Source organism: Wyeomyia smithii, chromosome 3, assembly GCF_029784165.1.
Source record: "Wyeomyia smithii strain HCP4-BCI-WySm-NY-G18 chromosome 3, ASM2978416v1, whole genome shotgun sequence".
Lineage (NCBI taxonomy): Eukaryota > Metazoa > Arthropoda > Insecta > Diptera > Culicidae > Wyeomyia > Wyeomyia smithii.
Window position 1 is genome coordinate 209357567 of NC_073696.1, and position 25510 is coordinate 209383076.

Here is a 25510-nt window from a genome sequence, read left to right on the forward strand (position 1 = left end):
ATCGAGTGCATCCATCGCCCAAGGTCGTCTTTATCCCACTTTTCCTGCCAGTTTTCCAGAGCCAGTTGTCGGGGCAGATGAAAATACTCGGTATAGGTGATCGGTCTATCAAATATATCTCCTTCTATGGCACCCCTTTTTGCTAATAAATCAGCTTCTTCATTGCCTGGGATTGAGCAATGAGAGTGGTAGAGCACTTGGCGGAGTACCTGCATTTTTGAATCGATAAAAACTTTGGGGAAGATTTTCTCATTGACTCAAAAATGCAGGTACTCCGCCAAATATTTTGGTTTAAAAACATGTTCTACCAAGCAAAAGATCTGTAAGGTTGGAAGAAAAAAAAACTATTTTATAAATTGTTTTGAGTTAACAACCTTAAGTTCACAGACAATATTCCAACCCACGGGACGCCACTATTGACAATAAATATTGTTATTTCATTCTCTTTTCAAACTCTTGAGATATCCTATTTTTTCTCAATATGTATTTACAAAGCTTTTGCATGGAAACCAGTGAAGAAAAATCGGGTAGTTTCTCCAGCACGGTTGAGAAGTTGATTTTTTTAAGATTTTTGTTTTTCGCTTTTCGAAGCTCAAAGGCTCCTATTAAGATCGCGATACCTAAACTGCTGTGGGAATGTCATCCTGGAACATAGAGTATTTTTTTTACGCATCAAATTAGTTCGAATTTATTCTGAATTTATTTTTGTTCTCACAAATACAAAAGTCACTCTACGGTTAAACCTAGTTTAATAATAATATATTTAGTACTACATTGTTTTTTTCTTTGATTCAGCATTTCGTTAAACACAAACGCAAAATAATAATAAAAATGTCTCCACGCACACAGCTATAGGATGTGAATGTAATAAATAGAATCCAATCTGCCGACAATATGCGCTGCGGTGCGCGTGGGTTCGAACATTTAGCTAAGCTTACAGGAAACATTTAACAGTTTTTTGTTTTATTTTTACCTACAAGTAATAAAAAAACTTAATCGCAACTGCATCTACTTACGAAAGGTACACTTGTCTTTGCTACGTGTTTTGGGGTGAACAGAATATATTGTATTATGTTTTAGTCAAAGATTGTATGATTCACTACGCGGGTTACGAGAGTCGGTTTATATGGTTGTGCGTTACTTTTGTCGGTGCAACTGAATGAATGATTCCAATTTTGAGGGTCTATCCTTACATTAATTAGGTCGAAAGTTGATTGCACATCTCAGCCTGCTCGAAAGTTGAATATTACGGGTGAATGTAATATGTGTCACTTTTGCGAATTAAATGTTAATAAATTAAAAATTAAGTTACAAATTTAAAGCTCTTCTAACTCTGTCAAACTGGTGAACAAAGAAGGATACATGCGGCGTTTTTTTTAGTACGTGTTTCTTATTTATTGTGTTTGGTTCATGTTATGTACGTCATATAGCGCGAAGCTTTGATTACTTGGTATGCAATTAGAGTAAATTTTTTGCATAACTACTGTCCTAATGGTACACAATTTATTTTGGTTTGTTGAGTATGGAAATTTTATTTGTTTTTTCTCGGATTCTGCTGTTTTTTTTTGTTTGTTTATTATCCGTCTGCGCGTTAATAAATATGTAGGATATTTGCTCGGAAGTGTGCGCGCAGATGTTTACCAGAATCTGGATGATTTTCCACCTGGGGGATTTTTGACCCGAATGCACGAACGTTTTTCGCCGCCGTCAAGTTCCTCTGCAAAAGAACATAGAAAATTATTATAAATAATAATTCAATAAATCAAAGTTTATGAGTCTCTAGTATTAAGCCTGTTATAGCAAGTGTGTTCAATGATTTTATCCTCGGTCCATATTTGTTCAATTTATTTACGTCTGTTCCCTTGTTTTATCCTTAGGATACACATAGTCATTATTTTGTTACGATTAGATTTTCGATAGGTTCTGTTAGATAGTTTGCTACCCTAAATACCTTTAAAGTTCAACTAATCATTACATTACTTTAATTATTCATTCAGCAGTGAGGGATATACATAAATTACTAGTGCTGGCTCAGGAAGAGTAAAGATGGAGCAGAAAATGTAGCTGCACCTGAATTGTCTGTCACAAACGGAGAGTTTGAAGTATATTTTCAATCTTGACAGAAGATTGCTGATTTACAAATATCAATTCCAATGCTAAGCCCACCCTCAAGAAGTAATATAGACGTGAATCAGAAAGCGATGGACAGTTCAAATCATCTTGCATCACGGTTAAGTGATTCTTCAACTTGTAAAGACGACAGCAAAAGTGGTACTGTAGAAAGGATTACTTATCTCGAAGACACCCCCCAAACATTGACCTGCTGATAGCGGTCGTCTTTGGGAATTCGATATCCTTACTTTCACAATTCCGTCTGATGAAACCAGAAACTTCTTAAGTGACGTCTCTGTATTATAGGCTTGTTTACGTTCTTTTCAGGTAAATTTCCAATACGCGAACTTCATGAGATCGAAGCAATCTGCGACCGCGACCGGCAGTGAAAAAGTTTTACGTCAACATTTTCTTGTCCTTTTCGTTTTAAATAGTTCTAGTTCAATATAATCTCCTCTCCAGGAAAAAGTTCTTGTAATGCGTTAGTGGCCGAGCTCCTACCTCGAATGTTTAGTGATTCATAATTGTTCAGTCATAGTTCATCGAAAATAAGTAACCTACACCAGAAAGTAGCAAATTCACCACCAAGCTCAGGAATGGATCGAAGGATGGGAAATAACAATGTAAGAGAATGGTTTTGAAATTTAACTGCAATAATTGAAATTTTTAATGTTTTTTCATTATCATATTTATAAATAACACATTGTAGTTGAGTTGATAAATTTCTAAAGCGTCGAAATATTGTGCAGCGGAAAGACAAAATGATTGATAAAGTTAAAGTTTCGTTAATTTAAAAATGGCCATAACAACGGAAAATGAATGAATTTTGGCAAAACAGATTTCATGTTACTGGAAAAATAATTAGCTTTCTAGTATTACCTGCAAACTAGACGTGACCAACGAATGCCAAAAATGTTCAAAACTTTACAACATGTGGAACTTCATCTGATATCTTGTTTTAAATAAGTTATGTTGCCAATAAACTAGAATTCAGTCCGAGTTCATTGGTACCCAAAGATCGAAAATCTGTAGGACATATGAATTACTCAAATATGTTTTTTAGCAGGTTTTTATATATTAAGAAACTAGGAAATTTTTACAGTAAACTGAAACCTATTGCGTCAAAATTGATAAATTTTAACGTAGAATTACGTCTTACGGCTTCGTAACTGCAAGGTTACAGCGTCCATTGACAAGCGAATGGTCATAGGTTCGAATCTTAGTAGAACCAAGCCATCCGTTGGCAAAAAGGACTTTAAATATGGGTTTATTCTCAGGCTCTTTCACACAAAATCATCTCTCTAGACTCAATAACCACTGGTCCAAAGCTTCGATTATATCATAGACACTAAAGCACGTTATACGCTGTTAGAGTGATAGCTTGCTGGAGGACATGATAGAGTCGATAACTAGAGAAACATTTGAAAAAGTCCTATATGCTTTGATCGATTTTTTGATCGATCACTTTTATTCAATCACCACAACTTATTAAACACCTTTCGTGACTCGTTATTTGCACGAGTTGGTAGCGAAGGGATCACTCTAGCCTTCAAAACTAAAACCACTCTTAGGAGAGTTACTAAAGCTGAACCATTATCAAAATGGACGCTCCGATAAATCTATGAAAGCAGATAGGACCTTTTGAAATGTTTATCTAGATAAGGAAGGAAATAGGTTACTAAGTCTGAATGAGAAGACAGAAATCACTATAACACGGAGCAAAGATCTGGACTCAACTCCAGGTGCCATTTTTAAGTTCTAGATGATTACTGGTTTCTGGAAATCAGCAAAAAGTGATCAAATCCAGGTTACATGCGTACTTCCGGAATCGGAATGATACCAAGAGACTTAAAAAAGACCCCAGAAACAATGTTGAAATGCCATAAAAGATCAAAACAATGGTCGCAGTGGTCCAAATCTTACCTAAAATAAAAAAAAAAAACAATTTTGAAATCCATGGTTCCAACTTCCGGTTCTTGAAGAATGATCGGAAATGACCTGTTCTTATGATTATTTCTGAAATCGAAATAATGTTCAGAGACTAAAAATTAAATTTGATTCGGGCCGCGTCGTCATGACGAAGTAGGTTATTTAGGTTTTTATCAGAGGCTCATTAAGAATTTCACTAAACGGTAACAACAAAAAATATCTAACGATGAAAAAAGACACGTGCAATGCAAATGTTTTTTTGTCACTTCTTTAGTTTTCACCATGAAAATAGATCGGGAATAGAACCCTTAATTGTTTTTGAAGCTACAAGACAAGCTAACTCGAATAAAACAGATTAGTCATACTTCCCCACTTATTCTAGACTAACAGCTACCCAACACTTCATTAGGCAAATATGAACGTTTAGTTTACTCTCGGAATCAAATTGAACATGGCATTTGTTTTTTATAGTATTTGTTTTTATAGCTCAACTATCAAGAAATCCTTGATAAATAATGAGCCCTAAAGGGTACACTGTGCTCCAGTGGTATAGCCAAGAGAGGGGTTTCAGAGTTAAAATTCCTGTTAGCGCTTCTATCTAAAAAAAATCAATACATATTAATGTTCTGCGTTACTGTTTATTAGGGTGCAAAAATGTGCCTGCTTATTTCGCTGCCATAGGATCGTCGTTGTTTCTCTCACGGAAAACAAGGTATCCACTATCAGTACTTTATTCCGGCGAAGGAATGTCGAGATAATAAACTATTTCAGTCTGTTAGAATGAAAGTTTGTGTCTATACATGTTCTGGAAAAAATCTGCTGTACGATTGAACTGGGCTTCTGCATGGAAACTTCTTTCGAGAAGACAAAACTTTTGAGACCTACCTTGCCCATAATAGCATATTAGTCCCATATGCATTTTCATCGTTTTTGAGTTAAATATCAGATTCCATCTATTTCTTGCTTAACCCTTTAGTGCCCAAGTTAATTTCTAGACGGGCTTCGGTAAAATCACTATGAACCTTTATAAACACTTTTTAAGTATTTATTGAAGCTTTTCAGAACTTCGACTGAAGCCCGCCAAATGGCGGCATTGGGCACTAGAGGGTTAACTATCGATTGAGAATACAAAAAGTAGGTTTTATTCCAAAAAGTAAGAAAAAAATGTGAGGGCAAGTTGTCCCATTTTAAAAATAATAATATTTTTCCTGAGTATGACCATATTTTGTCTTCAATCCATATAACAGATATTTGGTATGGTTTTTGAGCTTTTTACTGTTAAAAAATCATTAGATAATAAATGAATGCAAGGTTGTTTCAAATAAATTCCACACAAAAGCTAATTTCTAGTAGACACGGAAACTGAAACTTTTTCTGATAGCTCGTTCCAGAAAGGTTTCTTGGCTTCGTCATATTAATATTAATTTCCTGTTATGATCTCGCTTTAAAAGGTTTTTTGAGTTGAAATTGTCAGAATTCAACAGAAATTGTTTGCTTAGCTATAAACATCATCTCTTTTCATCGCCGTCGTACTCCGTCAAGTTACTGTTGTTATGAAATTGGAAACTTTTCAACTTTTTTCAACGACGACCTTCAAGTCGGAATCGAAAGCTGTCTGCGGTCATAAATGTGTACCCATATTCAAAGTACTTGAAAAAACTATAAATACTACAAAGAGCGGTTAAGAGTGAGACTGGTATGGAATTATCATGTCTTTGTTATGTCTCTACCTTATTTTTCATTGGAATCTTCACGAAAAAAGCAATGCTTCAATAAAGAAGTTTTGATAAAGGTCTATTTCATTGTATTTGTCGAAAAAAAAAAAATAACTAACCCCAAACACGTGAAATACCCAAAACAAGAAAAATATCTTCAAGCGCTGTTTTCTCAACTCGATGATTTTTCTGATGGGACTGATATGCGATTATAGGTAGAACCGCTAAACAAAATTCGAAGGTCGATTTCCATTGGCACCCTTTTGTTTTTATCATGCGATGAACGGCAATTCAAATAATGACTGAGCTATGCAACGGTTTATTTAAACAGTACGTGCATTGCACGGTAAGCGGTATTGCTAATGATAGCAGGAAAACACTTTCTCTTTTATCTTGTTCTCTCCTGTTCTCTCCCTTCTATATTCTCTCTAGGGAGCCTATACACCAGAGAGACGCAGAGACACTCGCCGTTAAGGCAACTGTCAACATCAAAACGGATAACGGCAATGCAAAATTATACAGCTCGCCCGTTTTGATGTTGACAGTCGCCTTAACGGTGAGTGCCTTGTCATTTCTCTAACATAGAGGTTCACTAATTCTCCCTTATTCATACCTCTGCTACAACGCAACCTATATTGTGTGTGAGTGACGTGAGTGCGCTACTTTTTTTATTTTCGTTTTGCTACATGAAAGTTCTTGACTAAGGTTTCTCTCTTAACCTGCCTCTCTCTAGAATATACTCAAAATTCACACTTATCAAGTTTATTACTCTTTAATTAACAGACACTGTTTTCAATGCTTGAAACCTTTCTAGGTCTGGAATTCAAATCGTGCTCAGCGAAGCTACAACTGCCCCACGGCACCAAGCTTGAAAAAAGAGTTATCTGTCAGCTAACCAAAACATCTGGCGTAGCTCAGGTAACCAAGCATCTGGGGGATTTTTGTTGAGTTTATATATGTACTTCAAAGCCCGTATCTCCGAAATTATATCAAAAGAGATGATATCAATTGGGTGGATAACTAGAAACTGCAATTCAAATCTGAGTGTTATGGGTATTTTAGAAACCAGAATGATACCCAAGTGTAATTTTAAAGTCCAAGGTGGTAACTTCCGGTTTTTGGGAAACAGCCAACAATGACCGAATTCCACCTAATACAATTATTTTCGGAACCGGGATAATATTCAGAAGTCGCCATTTTTTTTTCTCTTCATTTTAATAATTTTGAACATTGAAGGCTTGGAAATTCTAAGTTGATTTCACATTCATTCGAAGATTGACCTTCCTTCTCGAAGAGGGTGAGGTGTCGAACTACCATAGAAATATTTCTTGCTACCAAAAACCTTCGTATGTCAAATTTGGCTTTATTTTCTTTATTAGCTCTCGAATAATGTAAAAATGTGTGTTTTCTTCGCATGAGAGAAACCTTCCAGTGGAGGAAGGGGTGTCGAGCTATTATAGAAATATTTCTTGCACTCAAAAATCTCTATATGCCAAATGTGATTCCATTTGCTTGATTGGTTTTCGAATTATGCAGAAATTTGTGTTTGATTTGTATGGGAATCCTACCTTCCAGAGTAGGGAAGAGTCTCAAACCATCATAAGAACTTTCCCCGTCTTCAAAAAACCCTACATACAAATTTTCAGGCCGATAGAGTTTATATGGATCAGACAGACAGGCAGAAAGACACACCTCCATTTTTATATATAAATTATTATTAGACAACAAAGCTGTTAATGTTTATTAACGTAAAATTCTTCTGTTTTTTTTTTGCATGGACTCATCATTGCGACCAGAAACAGTTGCTCTGTTGTGATATTGCCCAGGTGTTTCTGTACTCAACACGTTATGTTATTGATAAGACTAAAATTGAGAGCAAACGCCATCTGCTGAAAAGGATTTGTTATGCGTTATCCTGGCCACTTTTACTATAAGACTTATTTTGTCAAGAGTAGAGTCACCAGGAGTACTGTAGAATTCAGTATAAAGGAAGGGTATGTGATGAGGAGTTTGGGAATAAACCCATGTTAAAGTCTTTTATCTGTATTCTAGCAATTGTGAAGCTTCTTTTATTACATACAACAACATGAAGCTTTTTTTTGTAGAGTGAACTTAAAAATTTTACTTTCCTAATTTTACCACATATTGCGGTAAAAGATCCAAAGATTTTAGTCTTTTGTAAAAGTCAAAGCCGTTGTTGGGTACGTAAGGAGGACATATGGAGAAAAAACATCTAACTTTTTGGTATTTGATGCCAGATATGGTGATTTAAAAAATCTAGATAAACATTTCAAAAGGTCCTATCGGCTTCCATCGTTTTTCTCTCCAGTTTTATAGTTTAGCTTTAGTAACCCTCCCAAGCGTGATTTTCGTTCAGAAGGCTAGAATGATCTCTCCGCTATCAACTTGTGCATATGAAAAGTGTTTGATAAGTTGAGGCGATTGACTGAAAGTGATCGATCAAAAAATTGATCAAAGCAGATACGACCTTTTGAAGTGATTCTCTCGAAAAAAAAAACAGAATAATCGTTATATGTCTTTCATAAATTTCAAAAATACGCATAGTTAAAAGTTTTATATAATTTTTGTACCATTCAACTAAATTCTAAATTTATTGAGTGACTCTTATTAATATATTGCCAATATTCTTATTTATTCTTCTTGTACCCCATGGCTTATTTGACCTATTTAATTTTAAAATTGAAAAGAAATTGAAACAATAAAAACCAAGCAATGAGGGATAAAAACAAAACCTTTATTGCACACACAAGACAGCCGTTACTTACCGCTGATGGAAAACGTCGACTGCTGCATGTCCTTGCAGCCGTCCGGTCGGTGTCCGCGGGCACTGTGCGGTGTACTGATCTGCGAGTCTTCCGAAACGATACTGAGTGCCGAACCCGGAATGTACTTTTCCGGCAGCGCATACGGTTCCGGAATGTCCACATCGTGCTTCTGGTTCAGGTCCAGACTTTGTAGTCCATTGCGAGCGCTCTTATCGTCACCGTTACGGTCGGTGATTCCGTTCAATGCATCGTACACGAACGGTGGATTGACGGGAGTCTCCAGGAAACTGCCCTGCCCTTCGGCCACACGTAGGACACCGTTCTCCATGCAGACCCGGCCGTGTACGATGACGAAGTCCGGTACGCCGTGGCACTTCATCCCCTCGAAGATGTTAAAATCGCACGCTTGATGGTGCGACGCAGCGGAAATTGTGCGTACCTCCTTCGGGTCCCAGATAAGCACGTCCGCATCCGAGCCGGGTGCGATGCGCCCCTTGCGCGGGTACAAATTGAAGATTTTGGCAGCATTTGTACTGGTGATGGCAACGAAACGCTGCGGATCGATCAACCCCGTCTGGACGCCCTTCTCCCAGACAACCGACATGCGATCTTCGACCCCGTTGACACCGTTCGGAATTTTCGTAAAGTCATACCGTCCGAGTTCTTTTTGGTTCTTGTTGAATGTGCAGTTGTCACTGCCCGTGGTCTGCAGATCATCTCTGTAGAAATAGTTGGGAAACAATGGTTAGAATCATCGAAAATAATAGCTTCAGGACAGAGGTGAACGTAAGCGTTAGAAGGAACCACAGGACAGAGTACGGAATGGTTAGGGAGTTTGCGTGAGAGGTAACTTACAACGCCAGGAACTTCATCAGATGTCGTGGTGTTTCCGGATCCTGCCGGATTGGCGGGCTTTTCACATAATAAGCCAGAGCGTTCGGTTTGACATTGGTTAGTGTACAGCCCAGCGAGCTGGCGAGTGTTTCGCCGTAAACCAGCAGGCCACGCCTTCTGGCTTGTGACACCTGTTCGGCAGCCAGTTTACTCGTTACCCTGGTAACGTACAGTGGTGTCTTTGTCTGATGTTTGTTTCGTTGCGGGGATGGCAATTTGGATGAAGGTTTTTGTTTTTTTTTTTGACAATGTTAAACATTATAATCCACGTGGCAGACGATCACAACATTGAGGTTCCGGTTTATGGAAGCATGTTTTTTTTAATTAAACGAGAAAATGGAACAAAATTTTGAGTTTAGTGAACGCCAAATTGTTGTTGTATGTGTTAAGTTCCCAGTCCGAGAAAGAAACGGTGAATTGTGGTCATAGTTAGCGAACGATGTGTTTGATAAGAACATGCGAGGTTAGTTGTTTTTTTTTACCATTCACCAAATACAAAAGAAAAACCCACAACAACAGAGAGTGGAAAAACCTTGCGTATTCGAACGGCAGCAACCGTCAACAACTTACTGGGCGAGTAGTTTCATCATAAATTCCGGCGTGGTTGGATCCGGCCTCAGTGGAGGACTGAGGACATGGCCGGCGGCATGATGCCAGCACTTGTTCGCGTAGTGCGTGCCATCGGTTCCTAGGGCGGCTGCCAACGTTTCACCGTAGATACCTACACCGTTGTATCGGCGGCGAGCGCGTGCTAACTCGATACCAGCCGATTTGCTCATCACATGCACTACGTACAGCGGACATTTAGTCTAAATCCAGCGGTTTTTCAGAAACAGGCCAAAGGAGTGTACGAAAGAAAATGTGTGAAAATCAACAGAAAGGAGGTTTAATATAGGTTTGCTATGGCCCTGCCGCTGATGACGGGGGTAGATTTGAGGGACAAATCAGGGTCGTTGTTATAATCAGATACTAAACAAGACGATGTGTCACCTTGCGTGTCAAACAACAATCGCAGGTTCGGTAGTGACACTGTTCGCAGAGGAAACTAGGTCTATGTTAATAGTGACAAGGTCAGAAGAAACCTGAAGTTGTGTTTCAAAGTAAGATTATGCATATGAATATAAGATAGGTCAAACATGAAAATAAAATTAAAGTCGATTGCAAATGATTCATCAAGCGTCATATTAATATTCAGAGCAACTAGCTAAAAGTTTATTTCATTGATGAAAACATCATTTTACAATATTCGGGAAAAGTATTTCTAAGTAATTCTATTAATCTATTTCTAATTTTTTGTGTAAAAAGTTTTAAAGTAAGAACTGTGTAAATCGAATCCAACCAAAACTGCACCAGGGGAAAAACTGCGAATTATTTTTTCAATAAATAAAATATTGAAAAATCCAGGTATTTATGGTGAATATATTTGGTGGACAATTGTTACGTGCAGCCTATAAAAAAGTATTTGGAACGATAAGCATAATTTGATAATGTTCAATAATAAAGATTGTCAGACTAAGTGATTTATGATAAACTTTGTCAAGCTGCATCCAAGTTCTGCAGTCTTTTTTAGTAATTTTAGACTAGTTTTCAAAGAATGCTTTTTTTTTAAAGTTTTTTCATTTAATTCAACAAAGACGATAAAACTTACAAATTGTAACTTTTCGAACCTTGACACAATTTTTATAAAAAAGTTGAGAAAATGGTCATAATCCTGCAGTGAAAATAAAGTTTTAGAAATCAAAAATAAAAGTACTCTAGAGGGCTGTCTCTCGGAGTCCGATTTTTTACTAGAGTGGCTTACCAATTAATAAAATATAAACAAAAAATCTTGTTTTGTCGTCTAATATTCATTTTTCGGCAAAAACGCAAATTATTCACCGTTAAGATTATAGGTGTTATAAGTTTTGTGAAGGTTATACAATAGACATGTTTTATGCGTTGAAATTTGTGGCTAGACAGATGACATCGCGTTTGTAATATTCTTCCTTTTTTATGAAAATACTGGAAAATTTAAACGACTAATATTTGTTTTTTTTTTCTTGTTATTTTCAGTAATTCCTGTATATTCCTGAGTCTTTTTAAGGTTTGGGTAAGTATTATTACTTTTTTATAAAAAAAGGAATGAGTAATGTTTGATTTTTTTGGAAGTTTCAGTTAAATATTCCTGAGCTTTTTGTTCAGTGTTCTTTTCTCTTAAAAAATCAATTATCTGTAGCATTATCTTCGATGTCATTTCGAGTGAATACAAAGGTAAATAATTATTACTTCTTTTAATACAAACTTACTTTCTTTTGATTATTTTTAATGCTGAGATAAATATTTCATCTCCACTCTTTTAAAAGTTATATCATTGATGTATTTTTCCTTTTAAGTAATTGCTAGTTTTGTTGTACCTAAGTTTAATAATTCTTGTGGCTTAAAAGAGTGTTTAATCGTCCTCTTAATTCGAATTTAGGATCGTTCAAATCACTGTTTGAGTTAGAAAAATTGGGGTAATGTCAATAAATTGGTAGACAAAAGGAAAAAAAAATTGCCCTAGAGCTCAAACTGGACAAAATGAAAGATTATAACTTTTTAACCATTCCTGTGAACTTTGGTTTGTTGAGAGGAATCGACGTTACGGCTGGTTCGCAGAGGAGTGTCAAGCGAATCTAGACAAGAAGAAAGCAGCGCGGGCAGTGATGCTGCAGCAAACGACCCGTTCTGACGTGAGTCGATATAAAGAGAAACGAAGACGGCAGTCCCATCTTTTTTTGGACATAAAGCGCCGCCTGTCGGAATAAAGATGGAGGAATCTTGACGGATGAACGTGAGGTGATCGATAGGTGGAAGTAACTCTACAATGAACACCAGAATGGCGCAGAGGCAGAGGACCAAGACGGTAGGAGAAAGGAGAAGCACACCGGATGAGGCAAATATACCGCCCCCAAGTGAAGTTAAGGATGCTATCAAGCAACTCAAGAGCAACAAATAAGTTGGAAAGGGTGGCATCACAGCGGAGCTTATCAAGATCTGGGTTACGAAACAACTACCGGAGGAGTGGAAGGAGGGAGTAATATGCCCAATATATTGTACAAACATGTTGAATTAGGCTTATGTTTTTTGGTGATGGGCTTGACCTAGATCCTAAATTTTCTCCCACGTGATTTGTTTGACGCGACTTGTATTGTTCTAATAAGATCGATACAAATTTTTTTTTCGTTTTATGTCACCCCCTCCCCTTTTAAAAACGTTGAAAGTTGGAAGGGGAAGAAAAAAAGTTCAAGTCGTTTTGTCCATATAAGTGGTTTTTTATATGCTCAATTTAGCAAGAAACAAGTCCAGTGCCAGTGAGAGTGTCGTCAAAATGCAAGCCAAATCTTCTTAAACATATAGAAAAGCAGCTCTATCTGTCTGTCTGTCTGATCCACGAAGACTTGGAAAATACTGAATCGATCGAAGTGCGATACTGAATACAAGAAGTGCGATAAGTTGGAATGTGAGAACTACCGAGCGATCACGATTTTCAACGCAGCCTTCAAAGTACTCTCTAATCATCTTTTGTCGTCTCTCGCCTCAAGCACGGAGGTTTGTGAGAAGTTTTGACGTTTTTCTCGGCTGGTTAAGGATACCGCAATTCACAGGAACGATGCTATAATTTTCCATTGTTTTTCAGTTTCAGCTCTAGGGCAAACCTGTTTTGAGAACTGGTCGACAAAAGGCAAAAAGCACTCGTGTGAATTTTGGTGCTTCTAGTCCAGTCGAACGGTTTGTAAACGGCTGGACAGAGCGTACCAGCAGTACAATCCGTACTAGTTGACATTAAATACACACCAGTGTGGTCTACAGCATACTGCCCAGCAACTCCTATCCCTACCTCCACCAACTGGGATACAAGTAACCAAGGGCAGAACGGTGAATCGGTGGGAACTTGATCGTATGTTGACAGGGAAGTGGGAGCTGTTCTTTTTGGAGGGCAGCTTTTCCGAGCGTCTGTTCCCCATGTCAGCTGCGAAAAGTCATCCAGGAAGTGCAGTTCCGAGCGGTAGATCCAATCGCGGCAACGACTTTCAAATACCACATCTACTACAGTGGCCGTGAAAAAGGTGAACGAGGTATCGGTGTCGTCATACAAGGAAAACAGATCGAGCGGGTCATTTGCCGGTAGATGCCCATCAGTGACCTTTACAGATTCTTCAGTTACAGCCTGATCATTATATATACGCCGACAAACGACGATTCCGAATATATGAAGGAAGAGTTCTATGAGCTCAAAACATGATAGAAAGATCGTCATCGGGGACGCAAACGCTCAGGTTGATGATCTTCGGCGCAGCCATAGGAATGGCAATCTGTAGCATATTTTTTGCACGAAAAGATATCCGGGAACACATATGGAAACACCCCAATAGCGAAGCCTGCTCCCAGGGCATCGACCATATCGCGATGGGGATCGGCATTTCTCAGACGTTATCGATGTACGGTCCTTCCGAAGCATAAACGTCGACTTAGACGACCATCTGTGTCAGCATTCGACACAGTTAATCATCGGATTCTCTTAGCAAAACTGGACCGTCTAGGCGTGGCTACGAATGTCACTAATCATATTTGACCTATCGACAACTGAGCATCAAACTAGGAACTTCCGAATCTGCGCCGTTCAGTAATTACTCCGGTGTCCCCCAAGGAAGCAACCTGGGGCCATTACTATTCTCATTGTTATTCAACGACGTCTGCCATGCTGACTACAAAATTTATTGGCTGGAGTAGACACTAGAGGATTGCCGAAAGCTGTAGCAGATCATCGATATCTCCGTAGACTGGTGTGAGCGAAACTTTCTAACCATACGCGTGAAGAAGTATATGGTTATATCGTTCACTAGGAAAAAAACACCTGTTCATTGGGACTATCACATTGGAACTGAGACGTTGGAAAGAGCTAAGATCGTGAAGGATCTCGGTGTCTTGTTGAACTTCGAGATGATCTTTCGTGAACACTACGCCTACATTATCAGTAAAGCCAGAAGAAATCTAAGATTTATTTTCCGAGTAGCCTCTGAATTCCGTGATCTCTATTGTTTACGCTCACTGTACGTCAGTTTAGTGCGATCCATACTTGAAATAGCAGCTTCAGTCTGAAGCCTTTTTCACAATCTCTGGATCAGCAGAATCGAGAGAATTAAAGCGAAGTTTTTACCCTGGTAAAACACTAGCGATCGTCCATCTTACGAAAGCCGTTACCGCTTGCTGGGTATGGATACGCTGCAAAAGAGGCGGAAAACCCTGGGAACCATCTTTCTGGCTAAGGTCCTCTCAGGAGATGTAAGTGCACCATGGATTCTTGCTCAAAATAACCTAAACATTATTCCTCGGCCAATGAGACTGCAAACCTTCCTTCAACTCCAACAGCATCGAACAGACTATGCGCAGCACGAACCAATAAGACGTATGTGTTTTCTGTTTAATTCACGTTATCATTTTTTTTGACTTCAATTTTAGTATACCGATGAGACACTTGTGGCCGTTGGATGGAAACAACATTTCGAGGTGCTGTTTAACGGTAAAGAAGATAGAGCCGTCGACAGAAACGAGAAAAATTGAGGAGGATGAACAAGCTGTGGCTCCGCCAAGCTTGTACGAAGTTAGGGAAGCTTTTTTTTAATCAATAATAGTATATTTGACACGGGACAATACATCGTAGTCAAGAAAGCTTGTAAAGAGTAACAAAACACAAAGCAGCTGCAAAGATCGGCTTCGCAGCCGAACTTTTCAAAGCCGGGAGTTAGCTGCTGTTGCGTGCAATCTATCAGCTCATCTTGCGACGGACTTATTTGCCCTGTCTATAAAAAGGGGGACCGACTCGATTGCATCCTGTTCAATAGATTGAGGCCGTTGCAGGAAGCCTTTTTCGGAGAGTACCAATGCGGTTTTCGACGAGGGCGATCTACAACAGACCAAGTATTCACCTTGCTTCAAATCTTTGACAGGTTCAGAGAAGTGAACTTGCAGACTCATCACCTGTTTATAGACTACCAGGCGACATACGATTCAGTTAAACGCAACGAATTATAGAAGATTATACTTGAACACGCTTTTCCAACAAAACTGATTAAGCAGATTCGTGCCACCTGTTTTTCCTCATGCGTCAGGATAGCGGGCGTAATCTCGGTCCCGTTTGTGACGTTAGACGGTCTGAAGTAGGGTGGCCTGCTCTTGAACCTGTTATTTAACATTGCCTTGGAAGGTGCAGTACGGAGAGCTGGCATGCGAAAAGAGCGGTGTCATTAGAGGGGGTATCTATAAAGTAGTCGACGGCGCAGGCGCATGAACCACGAGGTGTACCAAGCATACCAACATGTGGATATCATCAAGCAGATAAAATATGGTAGGGTACGGTGGGCTGGCCACGTAACACGAATGTCGGAGGAGCGACCAACAAAGATAATATTCAACAGAGAGCCCGACAGAGGTCGGCGACTCCCTAGGAGACCCCGTATTAGTAGGATGTGTGGTGTGGACGATGACGCTCGATGGGCGGGTGATAGGGGTGATTGAAGACTAGCTCAAAATCGAGTGATGTGGAGACGTATTCCGGATTCGGCAGTTGACCAATATAATTCAAAAACGTTCACGAGATTTGACTTTTAGTTAGTCAAGATGTCAATTTGAAACTAGACTGACAAATATTGATAAAATATCCAATTGTAATAAAAAAAATGATTTGGAGGAGCAATAATAAAAAAATTAAATACTTCATGTTTCTTCATCAATTCGTTCATGAAGTCCAGCGCCGAAAATTTTACTGCCTCTGACTGGGTAGTTCAAGTTATGAACCTGTATTTTTTTACATTAGTTTACAACAGAACAGTGGAGTTTAACATAGCTGAAGATAGTCTTGTTACCATGAATTAATACAAAATAACAAATTGGTTAATCTTGAGCAATCAGACTTCATACGATGCTAGGAAGATATTTTTAAACATAAGACTTTTCCGCGGACGTAGATGTTTACAAATTGCTGCCCGAAAGTTATCACCAGTCATCTGAGTGAAGCGTCATAAAACATTTTTAGACGCACCCAAACAAATCTGCTGTGTGGAAACGAAAATATTACTGTATGTACAAGCTACATTTTAAAATACACTGTAAAAATCCTAATCTAATCAGTGATATTTTACCATCATAGAATAACACCTAGCGCAAAAGACAGCTGCCTAATCTAAAAGGCTTGGTTAGCCGTTTCGTAGGAGGCGAAAAAAACGTGCAATAATGTTAAATGACATGCAATCATACTAATCTACGAGTTGAAAAAGGTGACAGGGGGCATAAAAAAATCACTCCGATAGTAATGCGCTCACCTGATGTGCAATCACGCAGGCTCGGTTCACCGCTTCGGCTTCTACCTCCTCCGTGCGGGACAGCTCGTGCCCCTCGGGTCCGGTGACGCCGGCCGCCAGCAGTTTCTGTACGTTCTTGGCAATTACGTCACCGTTCTCGGCGTGAACCTGTGCCACCGCACCCAGCTCTTTGCAGGTCTCGAAAATTTCGTACAACTCACTGTCGGTCACCTGAAACAATCCCTTGTATGCCATGAAGCATTTGAACGAGTTGACGCCCCGTTCCTCGCACAGGATCTTCATCTCATCCCGCACCGATTTGGACCACCACGTGATGGCGACGTGCAACCCATAATCGCAGACCACCTTCGTGTCCGCTCGTTCCCGCCACGTGTCATAGGCCTCCAGCAGGGATTCGCCCTTCTTTGGAATGACAAAATCGACTGAAATCGGATAGCGTAGCGTTAAGTGTACAAACAAAAAAATAAAAAAAGAAAATAAACCGCATAGGCAGAAGCGTGGTTGACTTACTGACTGTGGTGGTGCCACCGGCGACAGCCGCTTTGGTGCCCTGGTAGAAGTCATCGACCGACACGCTGCCCCCGAACTCAAGCTGGAAGTGTGTATGCGGATCGATACCACCCGGAAGGATCAACTTCCCGGCAGCGTCTATCGTGCGGCAGCCTCCGGAAACGACAAAGTCCGCACCGGTGCCGACGTATCTGGCAGATGAAGAGGGGGAGAGACAGAGATAAATGACGAATCGAGAAACAAGCAGAATTTGGTGTATTTTAGGAATGGAATGGCAAGAATGGTAGAAGATTATCTATCGTGGGATGATTTTTCTCTTTGCACAAATGACAATTTCATTTGCGGTTCTCGCCATTATTTTCTACTTGAACCAATTTAGTATCTCCACGCAGTGTCTATTGTATTTTGATGTTGTCATCTTGCGTATTACAGTTTTTGCGTTTGCAATATTGAATATTAAGGCAATTTTTGGGTACATTGAATGAAATCAACCGAGACATGTTCTGCTGGTAAAATGTGCTGTAATCGACAGACTTGTCGCAGCCACCCAGTGAACAATTTCATTTGAGTGCTAAGGTGAAAATTAATGGTTAAAAAGAGTTACACTAATATTCAGAAACTAGTAAAATGTTTCAGGGCACTTAGATTTCGATTGGCAGAATGCTAAGACGTTCTAACAAAAGAATACAAAAATGATAGGGTGTGCTATTGCTGATATAATAATTTTAAGGGTACTTGAGAACACTACTGTATAAAATTAACAGCAGTTTTCCTGTGTTTAAATAATAAATATGAATTTTTTAATTATAAATGAAACTATTTTTTCCTGAGCGATAAGGTTTATAATCAATATTGCGGTAAAAACTTTAGAGAATTTGTCCTCTCCTTTCTTGAATTGATGAACACGATTACAATTACAGAGCTATTATATGATAATTTTAACTTATGCACATGTTACTATTCTCAGTTCAAAAAAGGTAATTTGACTAATTCTTCTACCCAAACGAAAATTTCGCACACCGTTGTGCTAATTAATGGTTAATGAAAGCTAATTAGATTTATAACATGTTTGAACTCGTAGTAACTAAAACTCCTACCGACCATCAATATCAATATTTTTATCAATATTTGAAAGCCTGCAGCATTAGCAAAATATTGTAATATCAATATAACTAATATTTGTGATGCAAAGAAAATTTCTCAATAAGACTCTAGTGAATCACTTCACTTAACGGATATTCAGTCTCCTTTCAAGAAAAGCGTCAAACAAACGGAAAACGTTAATACAATAATATTGTCAGTCATGCCGCATATTTAATCGATAAAAAGACGGAACGACAACAGCCCAGACGGGATCGTAGACGTAGACGACCCATCAATCTACCGGATAAATTGGTCATACCTGATTGTTCCGTCCTCGATGTAGATGTCTGCCTGCTGCATACCATCATGATTCACCACGTGACCTCGTTTGATGTACAGACGGTTCTGGGCACTCTGGAAATATAGATGGCAAGGGAGAAAGATGTGGATGATTTTATTTATTTAACGGACACTGGAAGTTCTGGTAAATCGATTTATCGCCCATCACACGGGCGGGCGCATAGAGAAGTTAAAAGAGACCGCAAATCATTCGCTTATTTTACACAGATAATATTTTGTTCTAACCTCTGTAGTTGGCCTCGGCTCCATAGTAGAAAGTAAATTTTTCGAACTCGATTTTCGGAAACTAAAACTCTTCGAATTGTTCCACAAATGCATAAATTATATGTGTCTCACTAGAATCTTCAACAAACTTCTCAACTTTGATCTGTTCTACCAACAAGTCGAACGGCAACTGGCTGACTGACTGACCGCTTGCAATCGAGAATACTCGCTGATTGTTTTAATTTACTCCGCAAACAACAACATCACCTCTAGGCTGCGGTAGTTTAGTTTTACAGTTTTATCACCTTGTAGAGCCTGCCTGCATGCAAGTTCATGATTAGCCAGCATCCCAGTTGATTGCTGGTGTCCGTGAGCCGAGCCTACACAGCCGGTTGCAGCTGTTGTTGACAGTGGCTATCTCGTGTTTGCGTTCGATAATTCCTTGTCGGCATTCACACACAGATTGCCGCGATTTATGAGATGCAACGAACGGTCATTGCAGTTTTGATTGATATGTCGCATCATTCTCCATGGTTTTTTCACAATCTATTAAAGTGGATGAAGATTTCGCTTCATAAACCACAAAACGAAAAGAAGTTGAGTAACAAATACGACCATGTTGAATTAGGCCCATGTTCTTCGATGATGGTAATTTAATGTTTAATCGTGAAACAATTACACCTATTGACGCTGTTAAATATTTTTATGATGGCTCGACACCCCTCCCTTTTCTGTAAGGGAGGTCAAACACGAATGTCAGCATAATTCGGGAACTAATCGAATAAATAAATTAAAATTTTGTAAAAGGAGATTTTGGGGACAAGAAATGTTTCTATGATGGTTTGACACTCCAGAATGATGCATAGAAGCGAAAAATCGACCTAAGATACCATTTCGATGACGACAGATGACGACTTTCGGTGTCTGGGAAACAGTCAAACGAGACCAAATACCACCCATTATGGGTATTTCCGTAAAAATCCCCCTCAGACACCATTTCGAACTCTAGGATGGTGGCTTCCGGTTGCTAGAAAACAGCCAAAAATGACTGAATACCATCCAGTATGAAGATTTCCGGTATTCATATTGATGCTTAAAGGCCATAAATAGACTCCACATGCCATTTTGAAATCCAAGTGGACGGCTTACTGTTTTTGGCAATCAGCTGAAAATGACCGAATATCAATAATGGGTATTTTCAAAATCGAGGCGATGTACAAAAGCTAGAAGACAAGAATGTTCTCATTCCAGTAAAGCCAATCAATTCAAACGTCGTTGTCTTTTGAGTTTGACCGTATTCAATGTTCGATTGATTATGCATTTGCAGACAAAACAAATCGCGAGATGAATATTTGGACGTATTTGGAATCCATTTGAAATATTTGAAATCTTTTAAATAAAGAGAAAAATGGGCGGGACGAAGTTTGCCGAGACAGCTAGTTGGGAATAAGAATGAAAATATCTTGTTTATTTTCTTACCTATTGACTAAAAACCTTTTGAACCGATTACCGTGAAACATTGTATATAGGTGTTTTCGAGTGCTGTGAGTTTCACAAATATATTTATATTGCTTTTTCTCATACGGCGTCGTACACAAATTACGTAACGCAAAAAATCTAGATTTAAAAACCCTCCTCCCTTATGTAACAATAAGTAACGTTCGATATGACTCCTGACATCCTGTCCCCCTCCGAATTTTCAATTTTGAGCAAATATTTCAGTTACATAATTGTGTCAACTGCAAGCCTGGTTGTGACTTCAGTACATGGCGCGTTCGAGAAATCGCGTGTAAGCCCTATCCAACGAGCAGATACCCAAAATGTATACACGAAGTCAAAAACACTCGACCTGGTGGTTGCCGAAGTCGTGTTTCAATGGGAACACTGGATGTTTTTGATTTGTGTCGACACTGAATGTTAATGAAAATAGAATCGATGGAATAGTTTGGAATACACATGCGGCGTTATAATGTGTTTCGACATGCTTGACCAGAACTGGTGACACTAGCCAAAGACCGTAACTTTCTGGGTAGTTATATTCGCGCGATAAGTTGCAGTCTAGATATGTAGAACTGCATGCACCCCAGCGCCGCCTAGTGGGGAAATTCAGTTCTCAATTGTCTACTATGTACACGGAAAAGTTGGAATGTGCGTGACCAGATCATTTATGAGCGAAATTAGCGCTTTTACTGATTAAGTTTGGAACCAGTACAACATATGTGTACTGGGCCTAACGCATTTGGTGCTCTAGCGTATTTTGAATGTATTTAGCATCTCCAATTCACTATACTTCAAAAGTTTCAACCGGTGTTGGTATCGTCATGATGATTCGTACTGGTATTGGTAATGTTCTTTAGAAAGCTGCTATCGTTGAAGCAGTGAAACCAACGACAAACACTGAATGTCATGAATGAATTGATAAAAATATTAACTAATTGTTTCTCTTTCATGAATCCAGTCATTTAAAAACATCATCGAATCAATAACAAACAAAAAGGCATTGGGTTTGTTCAAAACATTTGGAACTTAACTACACCTATAACTGCCGGTGACCGCAAGTCAGTGCCATCTGTAATTTTGTCAATTTTAAGTTAGCATCGGATTTTGGCCTAGCTTTGACTATATTTTCAGATGTACCGATAAAAAATAGTGGTTTGTTCAACGAAAGTGGAAATCAATACCAAGTCGAGTTTTCCCATTATGCAAAGTAACCGCAAGTCAGACCCAGAAAAAAAAAATAACCGAAAGTCAGTCCGGCTTTACAAAAAAACATGCATAATACAACAGTGAAATCAATGGGGAGTGAAGAAGAGAAGTTCGATATGACCTTTTAGATGAAAATAAGTTATCTAGCAACAATTACCAATTATTGGGATTATTTTATAGTTTGAATTGGTGATGAATTTATGTGGAGCAATTTTCTGCTAATACGAATTCAAGTCCATTTTTTTCTTGGTTCGCCTTTTCGTGAATCTATCCGGAAAATCTTGAGTATCTAAAAAACTTCCATCAGAATCCAGGGAATCGTTTAAAGAAATCTCCAAAGGTGATGCTCGAACCTCAAACGGATTTGGATCATCTTGACATTTGTTATCAGATGAACCAACCGCAGTCCCGGCTTCAGTTTCCCCATCCAAATCCTCACCGGATGAACTTTCATCGGTTCCGTACGTCATGAGATTTTCCAACGCCGAGATTTTTTAAACTGTCCTCATGGACATACACATCCTAACTGCGAAGGATTGACGGATTTTCACAGCAACGAAAAACAACACGACGACTAGCACTATAGCATCAACATGGCAATGTGACTGACTTGCGGTCAGTCAGTCAGTCACACTCAAGGTTTTTAACATAAAATCTATGATTTCAGTGGTTTTTCAAACGTAATTAGTGCAGGCTAGTATGCAAACTATATTTTAGCATGAATATTGTCAAAATAATTTATCTTAAATAAGTGATAACTGAGCGTGAATAAAATATCTATCGAAGCTGTTTTCTCGATTCAACATTTTTACAAATGGGACTGACTTGCGGTTACCGGCAGTATAGATTTCATTGCCGAGAACAACAGCTGTAAATTCAGCGAAATGTTCTACATGTTTCCGGCAGAATTTTCAAGAACTTCGGCAAACAAAATGTCAATACATGCTGGTTTATGGTAGATCGACATATTTGCTGAATGTTCGTCGAAATATATTCCTGACATTTATTAAAAACTACGCCGAGCTCGATCAGCTGTTGGATAGTTCGCTGAGATAAATTATGTGTGTACGACTCTGGTTTTAATCATATACATTCGGTTCCACGTTACTGGCACCAGCGTCAGTAAATACTGTTGCAACAAAGCTCGCTATTGGCTGTTTCCTTTGCTGACAGCGGTCCCTATACTAAAATGTGAATTCATATTCAGGATGTTTTGAGCACATGATTTTGTAGTATTTTATCTATATTTTCATAATTTTTGAATGTAATCTTGATACAAAAAACGGTTTATGTTGAAAAATGTCTTCAAAGTTACCTATTTCAGAAACGGAGAAAAATAGTTTTTCTGAATATTTTGGAATATATAAAAACCTACTAAAGCTATCATGATATGTTCACATATGATTGAAAGCTTATTAAATTAGTTTCCTAAAACAGGATGGGTAATAGATTTCAACCCTACAGAGTCAGTCGCAGGCCACATTGAAAATATGCGTGATTTTCCTATTTTTGACCATCAAAAACATTAAATGTAAGTACGTGTAAGTACAGCACCTGATAGTGTGTCTGAGAGCCCTACTTGTGCCCTTCAAGAATATTTGTTAAAAGTTTGCGGAAAATTTGCGTTTTGGTAAAAAAAGATAATTAAAAATTTTCCATTTTTTGCAATTTTTGAATTTTTGGGTGATTTACCAAAAAAATTTTTCGTATATTATAGCAATTTGATTCAAAGCACACTAAAAAACGTGAAATTATTAGATTAGTTGGTTTATTACAATATACGTTGTTTAAAACATATGTTTAAAGTTTGAGTAAAATTTGCGTTTTTTTAGAAAACTATGATTTAAAATTTTTAATTTTTTTGTAATTTTTTGGAGTTTTATGGAGATCTATCAACGTATGTCATAGCAATTAGGTTCAGCAATATACTGGAAAAACTTCAAATTAGTATGATTATTCAGTTGTCACTTAAGTAAAAAAATATTTTTTTCATTTTGGTTAAAAAAAAATGGTTAATATTAGTAATAAATTGATTTTCGCGTGTATCTTTATTATTTTCAAACGATTTTTTTTATCAACCCAAAGTTTTTTTTCTGAAATTTATTTTGCTAATCCATTACAACATCGCTAAGAGACTTAGCGATTATTCATGTGAAATCATACTAAACCGAATAAAAAAATGAATTATTATCCCAAAAATGATTTCCAGTGTTTGTTTTATGAAAACACGGCCATGAAACACCACACGCAAACTTCTTTCACCAAACACAAATATCACTGCCAGAGTTAAACAAATGGTTCGAGGTTGCATTTGGGCATTTACTCGTCAGTTACAGCCGAAGTAGAAGCTGTGTACCGGATATGTCGGCATACAGCATAAACAAATGGAGGTTCTCGTTATCGAACTTTTCAACATTGCAGTCAGGTTTTTAATACACAAAATTCCATTGAGTTAACCGTCAGTCTCACAACTACTCCCACGCGTAAACCCGCAATCTCACACATATTATTATGCTCTTGAATCATGCGGCTCATATGTCAAAAACGGTTTATGTTGAAAAATGTCTTCAAAGTTACCTATTTCAGAAACGGAGAAAAATAGTTTTTCTGAATATTTTGGAATATATAAAAACCTACTAAAGCTATCATGATATGTTCACATATGATTGAAAGCTTATTAAATTAGTTTCCTAAAACAGGATGGGTAATAGATTTCAACCCTACAGAGTCAGTCGCAGGCCACATTGAAAATATGCGTGATTTTCCTATTTTTGACCATCAAAAACATTAAATGTAAGTACGTGTAAGTACAGCACCTGATAGTGTGTCTGAGAGCCCTACTTGTGCCCTTCAAGAATATTTGTTAAAAGTTTGCGGAAAATTTGCGTTTTGGTAAAAAAAGATAATTAAAAATTTTCCATTTTTTGCAATTTTTGAATTTTTGGGTGATTTACCAAAAAAATTTTTCGTATATTATAGCAATTTGATTCAAAGCACACTAAAAAACGTGAAATTATTAGATTAGTTGGTTTATTACAATATACGTTGTTTAAAACATATGTTTAAAGTTTGAGTAAAATTTGCGTTTTTTTAGAAAACTATGATTTAAAATTTTTAATTTTTTTGTAATTTTTTGGAGTTTTATGGAGATCTATCAACGTATGTCATAGCAATTAGGTTCAGCAATATACTGGAAAAACTTCAAATTAGTATGATTATTCAGTTGTCACTTAAGTAAAAAAATATTTTTTTCATTTTGGTTAAAAAAAAATGGTTAATATTAGTAATAAATTGATTTTCGCGTGTATCTTTATTATTTTCAAACGATTTTTTTTATCAACCCAAAGTTTTTTTTCTGAAATTTATTTTGCTAATCCATTACAACATCGCTAAGAGACTTAGCGATTATTCATGTGAAATCATACTAAACCGAATAAAAAAATGAATTATTATCCCAAAAATGATTTCCAGTGTTTGTTTTATGAAAACACGGCCATGAAACACCACACGCAAACTTCTTTCACCAAACACAAATATCACTGCCAGAGTTAAACAAATGGTTCGAGGTTGCATTTGGGCATTTACTCGTCAGTTACAGCCGAAGTAGAAGCTGTGTACCGGATATGTCGGCATACAGCATAAACAAATGGAGGTTCTCGTTATCGAACTTTTCAACATTGCAGTCAGGTTTTTAATACACAAAATTCCATTGAGTTAACCGTCAGTCTCACAACTACTCCCACGCGTAAACCCGCAATCTCACACATATTATTATGCTCTTGAATCATGCGGCTCATATGTCTTTCATGGCTGATTGATTCTAGTTCATACCTTTGAGTCGGTCTGATTGCTTGTGTATGTGGAGGAAACAAAG

General features: G+C 37.9%; 1 protein-coding gene across 6 annotated transcripts in view; it reads right to left on the minus strand.

The window, feature by feature from the left end:
* Positions 1 to 677: 677 nt before the first annotated feature.
* LOC129730704 (dihydropyrimidinase) overlaps positions 678 to 25510 on the minus strand; it is a 53034-nt gene continuing 28201 nt past the window's right edge. For 3 of the 6 annotated variants that reach the window (XM_055690246.1, XM_055690248.1, XM_055690247.1), the window contains exons 3-8: positions 18686 to 18780; positions 17284 to 17474; positions 16774 to 17195; positions 10007 to 10245; positions 8543 to 9261; positions 678 to 1717 (exon numbers count right to left, since the gene is read on the minus strand). In XM_055690246.1, coding sequence (XP_055546221.1) covers positions 1638 to 1717; positions 8543 to 9261; positions 10007 to 10245; positions 16774 to 17195; positions 17284 to 17474; positions 18686 to 18780 — 1746 coding nt within the window. In that variant the 3' untranslated portion in view covers positions 678 to 1637. Of the gene's footprint in view, positions 1718 to 8542; positions 9262 to 9397; positions 9622 to 10006; positions 10246 to 16773; positions 17196 to 17283; positions 17475 to 18685; positions 18781 to 18951; positions 19136 to 25510 lie in introns of those variants that run through there. The other 3 variants (XM_055690242.1, XM_055690243.1, XM_055690249.1) reach the window with 3 other exon arrangements.